The sequence below is a fragment of the Leiobunum rupestre genome, chromosome 8 (assembly GCF_980474605.1).
Source record: "Leiobunum rupestre chromosome 8, qqLeiRupe1.1.hap1, whole genome shotgun sequence".
NCBI classification, from domain to species: domain Eukaryota; kingdom Metazoa; phylum Arthropoda; class Arachnida; order Opiliones; family Sclerosomatidae; genus Leiobunum; species Leiobunum rupestre.
In genome coordinates, this window is record NC_143391.1 from 17,637,736 (window position 1) to 17,651,883 (window position 14,148).

At 38.0% G+C, this 14,148-nt stretch overlaps 1 protein-coding gene across 2 annotated transcripts in view; it reads left to right on the forward strand.

The window, feature by feature from the left end:
* LOC149932542 (neural cell adhesion molecule 2-like) overlaps positions 1–14,148 on the forward strand; it is a 173,795-nt gene that overhangs the window by 113,905 nt on the left and 45,742 nt on the right. For both annotated transcript variants that reach the window (XM_090156138.1, XM_090156137.1), the window contains exon 5: positions 7,841–8,137. In XM_090156138.1, coding sequence (XP_090012264.1) covers positions 7,841–8,137 — 297 coding nt within the window. The remainder of the gene's footprint in view (positions 1–7,840; positions 8,138–14,148) is intronic.

Sequence of the window (14,148 nt, forward strand, 5' to 3'; positions counted from 1 at the left end):
GTCCAATGAAAGTTGTACACAACACGGCTTTAGCGTGTTTAAAGGCTGGCTGCGTTCTCCTTGTGTGGGGTGCTGTGTTTGTTAACTTGCTCCTAATTTACATGCACAGTTATTAGAATTTAAATACGAGTAAATAATGCCTGTTTTAGTACACAGAAAAAACAACGTTTAGAATCTAAACATTTTCCTAAACGCCATCTTGTAACGCTTTTTTAAGCACGTAATAAACCTAAACGCGTTTAGACATCAAGTGTTTATAAGGTAAATGCGTTTAGTCACTAAGCGTTTATGTGACATACGCGTTTAGCCGCAAGCGTTTATACAATAAACGTGTTTAGCCGCCAAGCGTTTAAACGACAAACGCGTTTAGCCGCCAAGCGTTTATATGATAAACGCGTTTTGCCGCCAAACGTTTGTATGATAAACGCGTTGAACCGCGAAGCGTTTGTATGATAACGCGTTTAGCTGCCAAGCGTTTATGTTGTAAATTCGTTTAGTCGCCATGCGTGTATGTTATAAATGCGTTTATGTGATAAACGCATTTACGCGCTTGTATATCGTGTGTAATTTCATGTGTATCTGTCTTTCTACTGTACACAAGCCAGTGGACAAACCAGACAAGTTTATTTGCAGCGAGCGTTTTATTTTCGAAACTAGTAAAAGAACATATTTTTATAATAATAAACACTTATTTTTTCGTTAACTAAAGTAATCCCTGTTTGAGCTTATCATGTCCGCATTTGAAACATCGTCCTTGGAAATCTCGATGATGGTGACGACGGCTACGGGCTCTACACCTTGTTACTGCTTGGTCCGTGGGTTCCGAAGTGGAAAAGCGTACCACTCTCCTTACTGGACTAGCTGGCGGGTGCAGAAATTTCACAATTGGTGACCAAGACGAAAAAAAAAACAATAGTTAGTAACATTATCGAGCTGGTCTAACTATATATAGTTGAAAATTATCTTCATTAGTCTGTGTGCACCCTCTGAGTGTGGTAGCAAGTTAAATTTTTCATTGCATTAACTTTTTTTAAATTTAAGTCTGAAATTTTAGTTTCCACATATGTCAATACGTGGTCAATGTAAAGTAGTTAAATTGTAAAATCGCTTTAGGATTTAAAAAATACTCAAACGTCATTAAAAAAAATCTATAATGAATAAGAATAATTGTTGCATTAGCTGAACAATTAAAGGGAAACAAGGTTTAAACACTGAACTTGAGATTGGAATTTTTATTATACTAAAGTTTTATCGCTTTTGTTAATAAGATTTGAATAAGTCGACTTACAATAATGAAATAATAAGAAAACTGTAAACTAACCAGATTTCAATTCTCAACGTTAACACGTCGATTAATCGCGGCTGTTCTGTCTGCGTCGGCTATTGTTGAAAAATGACCTCAACTTGCTTTCGGCTTTAGTGACTGGTGTAACACGTTTAATATCTAAACCCCTGGAGGAAGTTTATTGTTTTTTTGTCATTTCTAAACACGTAGGTTTTATTAATGTTTAAGAGGCGTTTAGCTGGCGTTTATCTTAGGTAGTGTGTAGTTTTAAAGCTTGTTTTCCACTAGCGCGCGTCATAATGTTATTTTCTTTACGCGCGTAAAAATGTTTGAACGTTTCAAAGCTGAGAAACGCGTCGTTGCGCGCGCAAGTGGAAAACAAGCTTTACACGTGTTTTTAGCAACGGTGACAAGCGATTCTACGTTTAGCATCCATCCGTTTAGAAATTCAACACTTTGGCGTTTACAATTTAAACGCAAAATTTTAGTGTTTAAGTTTTAAACATGTTTATTTATTTTTTGATGTTGAAAATCTAAACGTAGTTGTTTCTGTGTATTGTTTAAATTTACCTCAAAATTACAAGTTTCTAACATATATTATTGAAACACCTTCTATAAGCCGCGACTTGCTTTAACGCCGTTGATGATTTATAACTTAAACCCTTATGGGGGTGACTCCATAATCATTTTAAGCACAGGCCCCCAGTAGTCTAAATCCGGCACTGGCCCATAGCCATGGTTCTCATTAACTTGGCAGAAACGTGAAAGTCAGTGATCCACTCATAAATACGTAACCGCGGAAGTAAATAAAAAGCTTAATTTATATTTTCATCACGTACTGCATTGTCTCGGGTAATATTATAAACAAAAATGAGAAGAATACACGAAAAACAACGTAAAAGTGTAATTTCCGGAAATACGTAGCCGCTATCTTAAGACTATAAGACTTATATTAAAAACCCGTCAAAACTGTTTAGTCTCTCTTCTATGAATAGTCAGCCTTGTTAAATATTAAATTATCCAGAGCCGTAACTTTCTTCACCCTTAAAAACAAAACAGTCATCTAAGCCTCGGTTCGATAAGACTCTTTTAAGATTTTTATTTTCGGAGAAAATCAATGCTTGTCTCGGAACTCTCCGGATTAAATTGTTTTTCGAAATGATTCTTTAATGCGTATGCAAACATTCGGAAAAAAGGAAATCTTTTTGTAATAAGAAAGTGTCTCCCGGATAGGCCCACCCAACCCCTTTAACACAACCCCTCAATTCCCGCTACCCACGCCCCCCCCCCCCTAGGGTGCCTTTTTCCGGAAAACGGATAAAAAAGTCGTCTGCAGACCTATCATTTTCGAATTTCATTTACAACTGCAATTCCCAGTCGTTTTTCCTCTCTTTGACGTTAATCATAGTGTTCTATCCGGCCAGTCGCCGGAGACTTCCAGATATCGTTTTTCATTGGGTATCCCACTTTTTTTTGACTCGTAGTCTTCGTCTAAAATTGATGTCGTTTTTTGTCACGTTTTTAAGTAATAGGAAGAGAACCTCTTTAATTTTAAATAATAATAAAAAATATCATCCGATATCGTAGATCTCAAATTAGATTCTAGAGAAACTATTTTCACCGAAGGTTATAAGAAAATGAAATCCCGCGGCGGTTATCGACAGAAAATAATTTTCGTGGAAAACGTTTTCCGCTTTTAATAACTTTTTTGCGGCTATCCGAAGCTTCGTTATTATTGGTTCTTTATGACCAAATTCCATCAGCCTTAAATTACGTTTTCGATTTTATTTTTTTCTTTACGATTTCTTACCGACGTCTCCCGCCGTTCCTCATTCTCTTTTATTTGAGTGCTAAGCCTGGTCAGTAGTTGGGAATTATCGTACAAGACGCAGATTTTACCTCTCGTTTTAGCTCCGAACGCGATGGTTCATCTCCTAGCTCCTGTTTTTAGTCAGTGGTGGCGCTATGTAGGGCCTCGAGAAAATTAAACTTTCGCACTCCTTTGGGGCGCATTTTTAAATCATCCAGCAATTTCTTTTCGAAACTCCCTATACGTACGGGTTTAGGAATAAGGGAGAAAAATGTACTCTTTTTCGTGAAAATTGCCGTACTAAAGAAAGAAGATTTTTTTTCTCTGCAGAGGGAAAAACGTTACGGCAAAAAAATCTCCTTTTCACTAGTACGGTTTTTTGAATTTATCAAACTTTTTTGAGCACCGTTCTCTCCCAAGTCCTGTTGCGGTTCGTTGTCCCTTACCTCGTTCGCTCCGTACCTTAGTCGGACCATTATTTTTCGCTACAGCGTTTTTCTTTCGTCGGGTGTACTGGTAGTATCCGTAAGAAGTCCAGCTTGTGGTATTCGTGGTCGCGAGGGCGGAAGAATTGAAAAGGGTTGCTATAACTAAGATTCCTCTACGCGAATGTCAGCTATGATTTAGTAAATCTGGACTGAAAGTTTCTAGTCCGGAGCCAACTGATTAATGTTCCTCCGGCGGCGAGAAGGCAGAGACGCGATATCGCCCCCTCTCTCTCTGGGTAGCGGTCGCGTGTGCGCCAGTCGCTCGGTCAAGAAAACTAGCCTTTAGCTTTGACCAGGGACGTCACTTGTCCTTGTTATTTATAGCAAATCCTCGTTTGGTATTACCCGACGCGAGCCGCTCGTATAAGTCCCCTTCGCCAGCGTGTCAAGCCCAGTAAAAGACCGAAAGGAAATAAAACATTCAGCACAAACTCATTACGGCGATTTTTTGACGTTGGACGCGACATTTTTCCACGTCCAAAAGACGCGTTTTTTTCCCCACCAAGACTGAAATCCCAGGCTTAGCTAGTTTTCTCGAGTTCAGTGACTTTGGTTCGAGTTCGATTCGGACTTTCTTCGCTTTGAACCGAGTCGAAAGCGAACTGAAAATCCTGGCTATAATATTTCAATAATGTATTTGCGGGGTTTACCGAAAATCGGGATAAAAATAAAAGGCGCCCTTATAACCCTTTGCCATTTGCTGCTTTTTGCTAGCTTTTTTGGGGTGACTGTGGGAACTTGAACCGTAAAATATTTATCCCCGCGCTATGAACTATACGGGAATCTGTCGGACTCGTTTTGGCAATCCATTAGCAAACATTGTGAATTTTTGAAAAATAGCCCCTTCAAGGTTTTTTCTCCTTCGGACCTTTTTTTAACTCGTTTCTATATGAAATAGCTTTGAAGTATACGTATGATGGTATATGTATATGTGGGCAGAAAATGATTAGCTTCTCGTAGAATTTATGAATAGGATAGTGGCTATTACTGTCAGAACTTCTAGATTAACGACCGACCGTAGTGCGCCAGTATAAGAGTAAACTAAAAAGGTTTCTGATTTTTTTTGTTCCGGTACGTTTGACTAAAAACGATGTTTCCTTCATATACTTGTTAGACCTTCGTTTCGTTCATTGTGCTGATGAAGTTGGGGAATCCGTGTATTTTAGAAATAGTTGTAAGAAGTTGTTAAAGGGGAACGGTCAAGCTTTAACCAGTTAGATAGCCCTATAGCCCATTAAAAACTAAAATTTATGGTGAAAACCGCATCAAAAAATATCGAGTGGTTAATTTTTAATAAAATAAAGACATTTCGGGAAATCGAAAAGCGCGCGTCCGCCGCGACAATTGGTGAGAAGTCGGTGAGACAGAAAAACAACGTAAAAGCGCGCGCTGCTGAAGACGCGAAAAATATGTTTTGCACGCGCGGCGCGTTCCAGTAATTATAAGAGACCTAAGCCTAAATTGCGCGATTTTAAAAGTTAGGATAGTTCGCAAATCGCTCATACGGGGTTAGGGGCGCTGGCGGCAGTCCCTAAGATAGTGGCGAAAATTCAAACCCAAACAACTGGCTTTATTTTTCGTTTCAACTTTTTGGGACAAAACCTATTTTTTCAAGACAAAAAAAAGTACGTGTTAGTATATTGAACGTCTTGTTAATCTTTTGATACGGAAATAAGGCCATATTTGGAAAATCTTGGCTGTTCCCCTTTAAGATAGTGTTTTTATGGACACGATTACGATGTCTGTTTACGCTTTTAGTTTTTATTAGGGATGCACCGATATATCGGCTATTCGTGGTCGATAATCAGCCGATATATCGACCGATATTAATAAAGTTATCTGTAATAACAGTTTTGTACATGATGTAAAAGACGGTTCAGTGCACTGTCATACCATTTTATTCTAATTTTTCATTAAAAATGTTTGCAAGAACATATCCGAATATGTTTCTTTTCATTTGACGTGATACCTAAGGCTTTAATAAGGTTCCCATAAGCAAAGGTCTAGGCCAAATTTTTTACGATCACCCGTTATTAAGGTATTCAAAATCTGCATCTCCTAGTGGTTATGTTCTCAACTAGTCATTTCCCCAAATTAATTTTGCGCGTTGCACGATGAACATTTTACTGCTTTCAAAGTTAAAATTAAAACTTATTCATCGGAACGTAAACATAGCTATTAGAAATATGAGTTGTGTTTCTGATGGAATTTGTTTTTAAAATGCGAGATTTAGACGCGTTTTGTGCGAGGGGCAGGTCACTTCCATTTTGGGTGCGTCTTAATCATAGTAAAATGATTAAATCAGGGTAATCGTGATTAAATCAGAGTAATCGTTATTAAATCAGGGTAATCAAGATTAAAAATCTAATCAAGATTAGAAAATCTAATCATGATTTAAACGAGATTTAATCATTTTAATCATGATCTAATCTTTTTAATCAGGATTTAATCATTTAAACGATATTTAATAATTCTAATCATAATCTAATCTTTTTAATTAGATTTAATCATTTTAATTAGATTTAACCATTTTAATTAGATTTAATAATTTTAATCATATTTAATCATTTTAATCATATTTAATCATTTTAATTAGATTTAATCATTCTAATCACGATTTAATCAATATAATCGGTCGGATCGAAAATTTATTATTAAAATCAAAACTAAAGTTCGATTTAATCATTTTAATCAGATTTAATCATTTAATCATTATTAAATCATTTAATCATTATTAAATCATTTAATCATTATTAAATCATTTAATCATGATTAAATCAGATTTAAACATTCTAATCATGATTAAACGTGATTTAATCAACTTAATCGTGATTAAATTGAATTTAATCAAAATAATCACGATTAAATCGGATTTAATCTTTTGAGGGGTGCGTCGTTAATCAAGGAAGTGACCTGCCCCTCGGTTTTGTGTAGCATTTATCAATGCGAGCGTGGCTGCTCTACCAAGTAAGATAATATGTTAGATGCTGAAATTTGGAAAACGAAGATGGCGCTACTACCCTATCGTCGTACGTTCATTTTCTTCTCGCAAGGACAATGCTGTTAACACGGAGACCTATGCTAGACCTTTACTTAGGGGGACCTCATGATAGGCTTATGGCGATACATATTTTCTATCACAAATTGTATATCATTGTTTTTTTATTTGTTTACACTCGTAACCCACTGTCTGAAAAAAAAGGTATGATCTAGTCAATCAAATAAAATATTATCATTAGTTAGTTCATCGATAATTTTCTTATTTTAAAGTTTTTCCTGAAAATATTTTAGTTATACCGGTATGGGCCAATATCGGTTTAACTTAAGCCGATATTAGCCGATACCGATATTAAAAAAATAGGCCGATATATCGGTGCATCAATATTTTTTATTTATATTCTTTACTATTACAATAGTTATTTTTTCATAGTATGGTAAGTTAGTGGCTAGGTCTTCAAAGCGTTTTTCTAAACAAAGCGGATTCTTTATTGAAAACGAATTACGAGATAAAAACATTTATTTCTAAAGTACGTAAAGTAATTTTGTTAACGCTTAAGGGAATGAACACTTGAATTAAGTTTTTTATTTCTTAAATTAACGGAAGTATTTTACGGCTTCAACCGCCCATCGATTGAGGGGCCTTCGGATCTAAAAAGGCTGGGGTGAATAATTTAAACCGTACCTGAAATGGAATCTAGGATACTCCAGGCTGCCCTGTTGTCTTCTTTACTTCAAATTGATTTTAACTCCATTTTGAACAAACCAGGACCGAGAACACTATCCTATAATGGTTTTTTTTAGTAGACATTGTATTTTCTTTGCACCTACCACCTGTAATTTAGTATTTTCTAAATCTCTAGCCAGGAATATTGTTACATTCAATAAGATATCGTTATTTCACCATGTACAAAGATGTGTTTAAAACTTTTACCGATAAATTAATAAACCAAACCTCGGAGAAAGGTTATCTAGCATAAGCCTAGAGTAACATGGGAGTACCTTTCCCTCAATTTGACTTGCCCGAAAGTATTAACAGGGCAGTTTTTTTTTTTTTTACAAAATAAGCAAATAAAAAATGCAATAAAATATATTTGGTATGGAATGTTTTTGTTTTATTTCGTAAAAATATTTACAACGAGGTTTCAATATTATATTTGAAATATTTGCGATAGAGCCGAGTATAGAATGGAATTCACGCGGATTTTCATTATTTTTTTTCTTAAAATTTAATTAAATACGACATTTTTCTTTCTCAAGTTCGACCCAAGGACGTTCAAATTGTTAACGACCGTAAACCGATGTCGGCCCGAAAACCCGTCGACCTGATTTGTCGGGCCACCGGGTCTCGTCCTCCGGCTTTGCTCTCGTGGTGGAAGGGCAGCACCAAGATGACCAGGACCAAAGATCGCATTTCGATCGACGGATACGTCACGACCAGTATCTTGACTTTCACGCCCAGTAGCGAGGACAGCGGCAAATACTTGGTCTGTCGAGCGGAAAACCCCCTCATCCCTAAAAGCGCCAAGGAGGACGGATGGAAGTTGGAGGTTCACTGTAAGTTCGGAATATTTTTATATTTATTATTCAACTCGTCGCGAGTTCGAGGTAATATAAATTGAAACTGTTTTGGAAAATGTAGCTCGTCCGAGATAGAGAGAGAGGAGTCGTTGTAAATATTTACGGCTCGCTTCATGTCTTTGAGGTAAACATTACAAACCAGTCATATTCCCTTAAAAGACGAGGTGTCCGAAAGATCAAACATCAAGTTGGGTAAATACCGTCTATAGATCGTGGCATCGATCTAAATGGGATTCACGATCGTATTATTTATTTAGCGCTATTTGACGTAAACCTCTCAAATATTATTAGTATCAATTGGCTTATTTGCATTTAATTGATGGAAATTCGCGGTTAATTGAATATACGGCTGTACCTGTCGCGATCTAATCAAGTTGCCACTTTGTACCGGTGGAAACTAATGCATTCTCCCATTACCTCCATTCCAATTATTTGATTAATTGTTCAAATTAAAACCGATTTAGCAAATTTCTAACTTAATATTAAAAACAAGTAAAAATGCTAATTTAGACGCTCACTGCTCTTCGTAACGTCTCCGTCCTACCTTCCACAAGCCTTTGCTTCGTAACGGAGACAATGCCTTGTGGAAGGCAGGACGAATACGAAACGGAGAGCCAGTGGGCGCCTAGCCTAACACGAGCGGCAAACGCGAGCTGAAAGGAGCGCTCGGCCTTTAGGTATTAATATCGGTGTCTTTTGTGGGTGGCTCTTTCGCGAACGCCAAATCGATTTCCGGATGAAGAAGGGCTTTTAAAAAAGCGCCGTTGGACGGTTATAAGCAACTATTGATTTTTTATCCTCGAAGAAATCGAGAAAAATCGCTCTTTTACTTTGAACCGATATTGTAATTTGGTCCGAGAAGATGAGCCAATGGTCGAAGCCACCGCTATCCTCGCGCCATGGAAAAATCTAAAAGATGGAGGGTTTTTTTCTTTCATGGGTGATCTAATATATCGCCCGAAGGTATCGGTAGTTTTAGTCCGAATTGACTTTTCCTAAGCTATCAAAGTCTTCACGAATTGTCAGGTGACGCTCTTTCGATGTAAGGTAAGGTACCGCGGAACGAAGTTTTTGACCAAAAGTTTCTTCTCCATCCTTCGGGATGACCTACTTCTTTAACCTCTTCTTTCCCCGCAATTTTTGGGGGTAGGGGGCATTAAAAAAAATCCGATTCGCTTCTTTAATAGTCCAAACCAATTTCTTTCTTTTTAAGAGCTCGTATATATACATTCGGAACTCGGAAGTCGATCTTGGCTCCATCAACTAGTCGAGTATATAAAACGAAACCTAATACTAATTAATCGTCCCGTTAATGGCCGCCAACGAGCGCGGTGAGCCGCTCTTACAGCAACGACCGAAAGACGGCGTTAAAGGGGTCACTTACACCCTCCGCTATTGGGCGCGGCGTAATTAGACTTTACGATCTGCCCCGACAACTAAAACACCGAAAGACTTTCGGGTTAACATTCAAAAAGTCGTATAGTTTGATATTTTGCGGGTATTCTCGTTCGAAAAAGAACATTTTGCCGTTATATTTCGCCCAAATGAAATTAATCCCAAAAAGGCTTCAATTTTGTAAAGTTTCGATAAAGGAGGCTACGTTTGACCTTGCGTACATGTTATTATCGTTAAATTTAATCAAAGTTATTCAAAAATATATATTTCTTTAAAATTCAATGTTTCTTATCTATCGAACGTAAATATTTTGTTTTAACGACGAACAATATTGACCGGTGCGAAAGCCCGCAATCGGCTTCATACACCACCATCTTGTACTGAAGCTAGTAATATTAATTATTATTATTATTATTATTATTCTTTATTGCGTACATTAGAATTATTACATGGTTTCATAAATAAACAGACATATTAATATTAATTGTAAATTATTTATTTGCATTAAATATCGCTATTCTCCGAAACAACTACCGTAAATTTAATATATCTCTAAATAGGTGTTTACAAAAAATAAAACAATAAAAAATTAAAAGTATAAAATGTTTTTATCTGCGTTACGAGCTTAAGCTTTTTAGTGCTTTATTGGCACGCGCGTTTTGCACGCGGGTTTTAAATTCCGACTTCAGCGCGTGCTCTCTACCTTCAGCCATAGATATAGGAAACGTATATAAAGGTCTAGATACTACTACTGAATACGGAGGTGACAGCTAGCAGAAACGCGTAATATCTGCAGGCTATCCTTATAAGGCGCTATCTATCGGTAAGAAAGCTCGTGCTATCGTCGGGAGAGCCATTGTCTCCTGCTTAAAAAACATACTAAAAGTGATGGTTAGATGGTGTCTAAACCGTTTATTCCCATTCGACCGAAATCCCATTCGACCGAAAGAATTTTAAAATGTAGCCCAATTGGCGGGGTGATTTGGTATTTTATTTATAAGGTATGTACTATCGAAGATCCAAGTTTAGGTTAGGTTAGAGTTGGTTAAGTTTACTATTTCAGTTTTGGTTCAGTTACTTTTCTTGACTAGGTGAAGATAAAAATATAATTCATGCTCATTCCAAAAGCCAATTTATATAGCAGCGTTCGGTCGAATGGGACACATAAAAGCGTTCGGTCGAATGGGACACATAAAAACCGCACGTTTCGGCGGAATTCGGTTGAATGGGACACCTTAAAACCTGCCTTCGGTCGAATGGGATTTCGGTCGAATAGGACTAAAGCGTCTAAACACTACAGCTAAGTGACGTAGATAAAACATTGTCACATGACCTCCCGTATTTTATAGAAACACCTATTAAAATTATAAGAGAAAAGTTTTCTTATTAAAATGGCGCTGCAATAAATGCCACTCTATTTTTCTTTCCTCCCCTACGCGCATGCGCTAAACACTGAGTAAAATAGTGACGTGTTTATCATTGAGTTGGGAATATAGTACTTCTAGAGCCACAATTTGTATTTTATGGCTTGGGGGCACTTTCTTGAAATGACGTACGAATCGAAACAGTTACCAGCGGTGACGTCATAAATTAAGCTAGTGGCGCTATCTACAACTAGCGTGAACAGACGATATTTAAAACATATATCTTCTTTGAAAGATAGGTGACGCCACCGACTATTGATAAATGCGAGCGTCGATACATTATTTCAAGAAAGTGTTCCTCGAGCCCCAGCCACAGCAGTTACAAATTGTGGCTCTAGAAGCACTATATTCCCAACTCAATGGTGTTTGTTAGTTTTATTTAACCACAGAAACCCCACCCCACCTTACCTCACCTCACCTTACCTTACCTAACATAACCTAACCTAAATTGGGCAGACATAAATCCTGCATTTATATAATTAAGCTTAAAAATATGTCGAGAAACTTTGTTTAAACATAATGGCGTCCGAAGCAAATGGAAATGGTCTAATATTGAATTTCAAATAGCCTCCTTAAAGGCCTAGGTTTTCTTCTGCCTGTCCCCCTTTAAATTAGGCCAACATGTTCAGGGGTTGGCCTACCACCAGGGTATTTGTGCTCCACTAACAAGGAGACTACCCGAGGTGTTACACACCGATTTTGTTCAAACTCGGGGAATTGGTAGACCTTCATGTTAAGAAATTTTCACACGAGCCAACTTTTTAAATCAAAATGCTGAGTCAGCAAAAATGGATCAGTGATCCATTTTTTTCTCACGTACATTTTTGGTGGATCAACTCTTCGAACTTTTATTCACACGAACCAACTATTTGACTCAACTCAAGTTGACTCATCTAGTTGGATCAAAAAGTTGGTTCGTGTGAAAAGGCCTTAACTTTGAAAAATCCTAAAGGGTTTTATTCAATGGGCAACGGGTTTGCCATGGTAACGAAAAATGTTTTTGACATCATAAAATAACATGGGATTTTGACCGATTTCCCTGTGAAAAAATTTTAAAAAATTGATAAAAATGTGACCAATTTTGGTTTTTTTCGTCAAATTTTATCAATTTTTTTATAATTTTGGTATTTTAATTTTTTTTCAAGTTTGTAAAATGTTTCACAAGGGGGACCCACTTGGAATCGGTCAAAATCCCATGTTATTTTCAATAGGAAAATTTTCATTTTAAGTTGTCAAAAACATGCAGGGCTTGCCACCACCCTCCTACGCATTGTAACCCGGCCACCTGAATTAATGGCTTCAAAAGTCGCTTGACGACTTAGGCCTAATTTGGTGCCTTGGGTATTAGCCTAGCTGATTATTATTATTATTCGTTGCCATGGCAAAACCGTTGCCCATTGAATAAAATTCCTTTAAGATTTTTCAAGTTACATGAAGGTCTACCAATCCCTCGAGTTTGAACAAAATCGGTGTGTAACACCTCGGGTAGTCTCCTCGTAAGTTAATTTAAAGGGGGACAGGCAGAAAAAAACCTAGGCCTTTAAACGTACCCTACTATACATCAAAATCTACAAATCAAAAAACGAACCAAATTTAAATTTCCTATTCAACCGAATCCCACCATATTGGGCTAAAAACGAAAATACTTTTCGGTTCAACGAGATTCGGTCGAACGGGATTCGGTCCAATTGGAAACAACCAGGAAGCGCGCTTTAATCTCGAGATGAATATGGTTTTGAAGAAACTTCTCGGGGAGGGGCGTAGGCTTTCCTGGCGGTGATTTAGACGAAGGCCATTGAAGTTTCGGGGGTAACGAGTGTTAAATGGTCATAATGACGTCAAAGCGCGTCAAATGATGCTGGACTTCCTTCTTTGTCGGAAGTCCAAACAGTTTCGGTTCGCTGAATTTCAATGGATCATTCCGTCACTCGCTCTCTTTCTCTGTCGGTACGTGGCGCCTCCTACGAAGAAGCGGGAGGCCTTCTTGGCCCAAAAGAGCCAAACTGGGGTGGCCTCCGCGAGTTCATTATTGCGATCCTGTCACTTGTTCGAAGTTGTCCCTTTGTCCGGCTCACGAAGCGAGGAAATAATCCAGCCAACTATTCGCGGACGCTTTTCTGAAAAGGAAATTGCAGCGGGGCTCTTTGCGTTTATGTCGCGCGAGCGGGGACCCTTAAATTGCTTTTACCAACTTCTTTTTTTTTACGCGCGCGTGGCAGATATAAAACCCGGACTGTAGTTTCATCGGGAGACCTATTTCGCGCGCCACCGGAAGCCCACGCCGAGTAATTAATTACTCGAGCTTATTTGTATGCGAATAGTGAGAACTGGGGATTTTTCGGATGTCCAAATGACTACCTACTCTCGTTCTCCTTTTTGGCGCGTGCCCCGCGCCTATTAATATATTGCCGCTCTTTTCATTGCCCACTTGCCGATCCGCTATTCGAGTTTAATGAAGGAAAATAACCAAAGGACCTTCTTTATTTGGCTAATTAAAATAATTATGGCGATTGGTCCAAATTTGGCCTTTAACGGAATTTTTTAAAGGGGAACGGTCAAGCTTTAACCAGTTAGATAGCCCTATAGCCGATTAAAAACTAAAATTTATGGCGAAAACCGCATCAAAAAATATTGAGTGGTTAATTTTTAATAAAATAAAGAAATTTCGGGAAATCGAAAAGCGCGCGTACGCCGCGACACCTGGCGAGAAGTCGGTGAGACAGAAAAACAACGTAAAAGCGCGCGCTGCTGAAGACGCGAAAAATTTGTTTCGCACGCGTGGCGCGTTCCAGTTATAAGAGACCTAAGCCTAAATTGAGCGATTTTAAATGTTAGGATAGTTCGCAAATCGCTCATACGGGGTTAGGGGCGCTGGCGGCAGCCCCAAAGATGGCGGCGAAAATTCAAACCCAAACACCTGGCGTTATTTTTCGTTTCAACGTTTTGGGCCAAAAGCTATTTTTTCAAGACAAAAAAAGGTACGTGTTAGTATATTGAACGTCTTGTTAATCTTTTGATAAGGAAATAAAACCATATTTGGAAAAGCTTGGCCGTTCCCCTTTAAGTTAGATAATTGAAGCTGGGTTTCCAAAGGAGCTTGGGTGGTTCCATAGATATATGAAATAGCGTAGATACCTTACGCTGTACACGGGTCCGTGGGAAGAACAC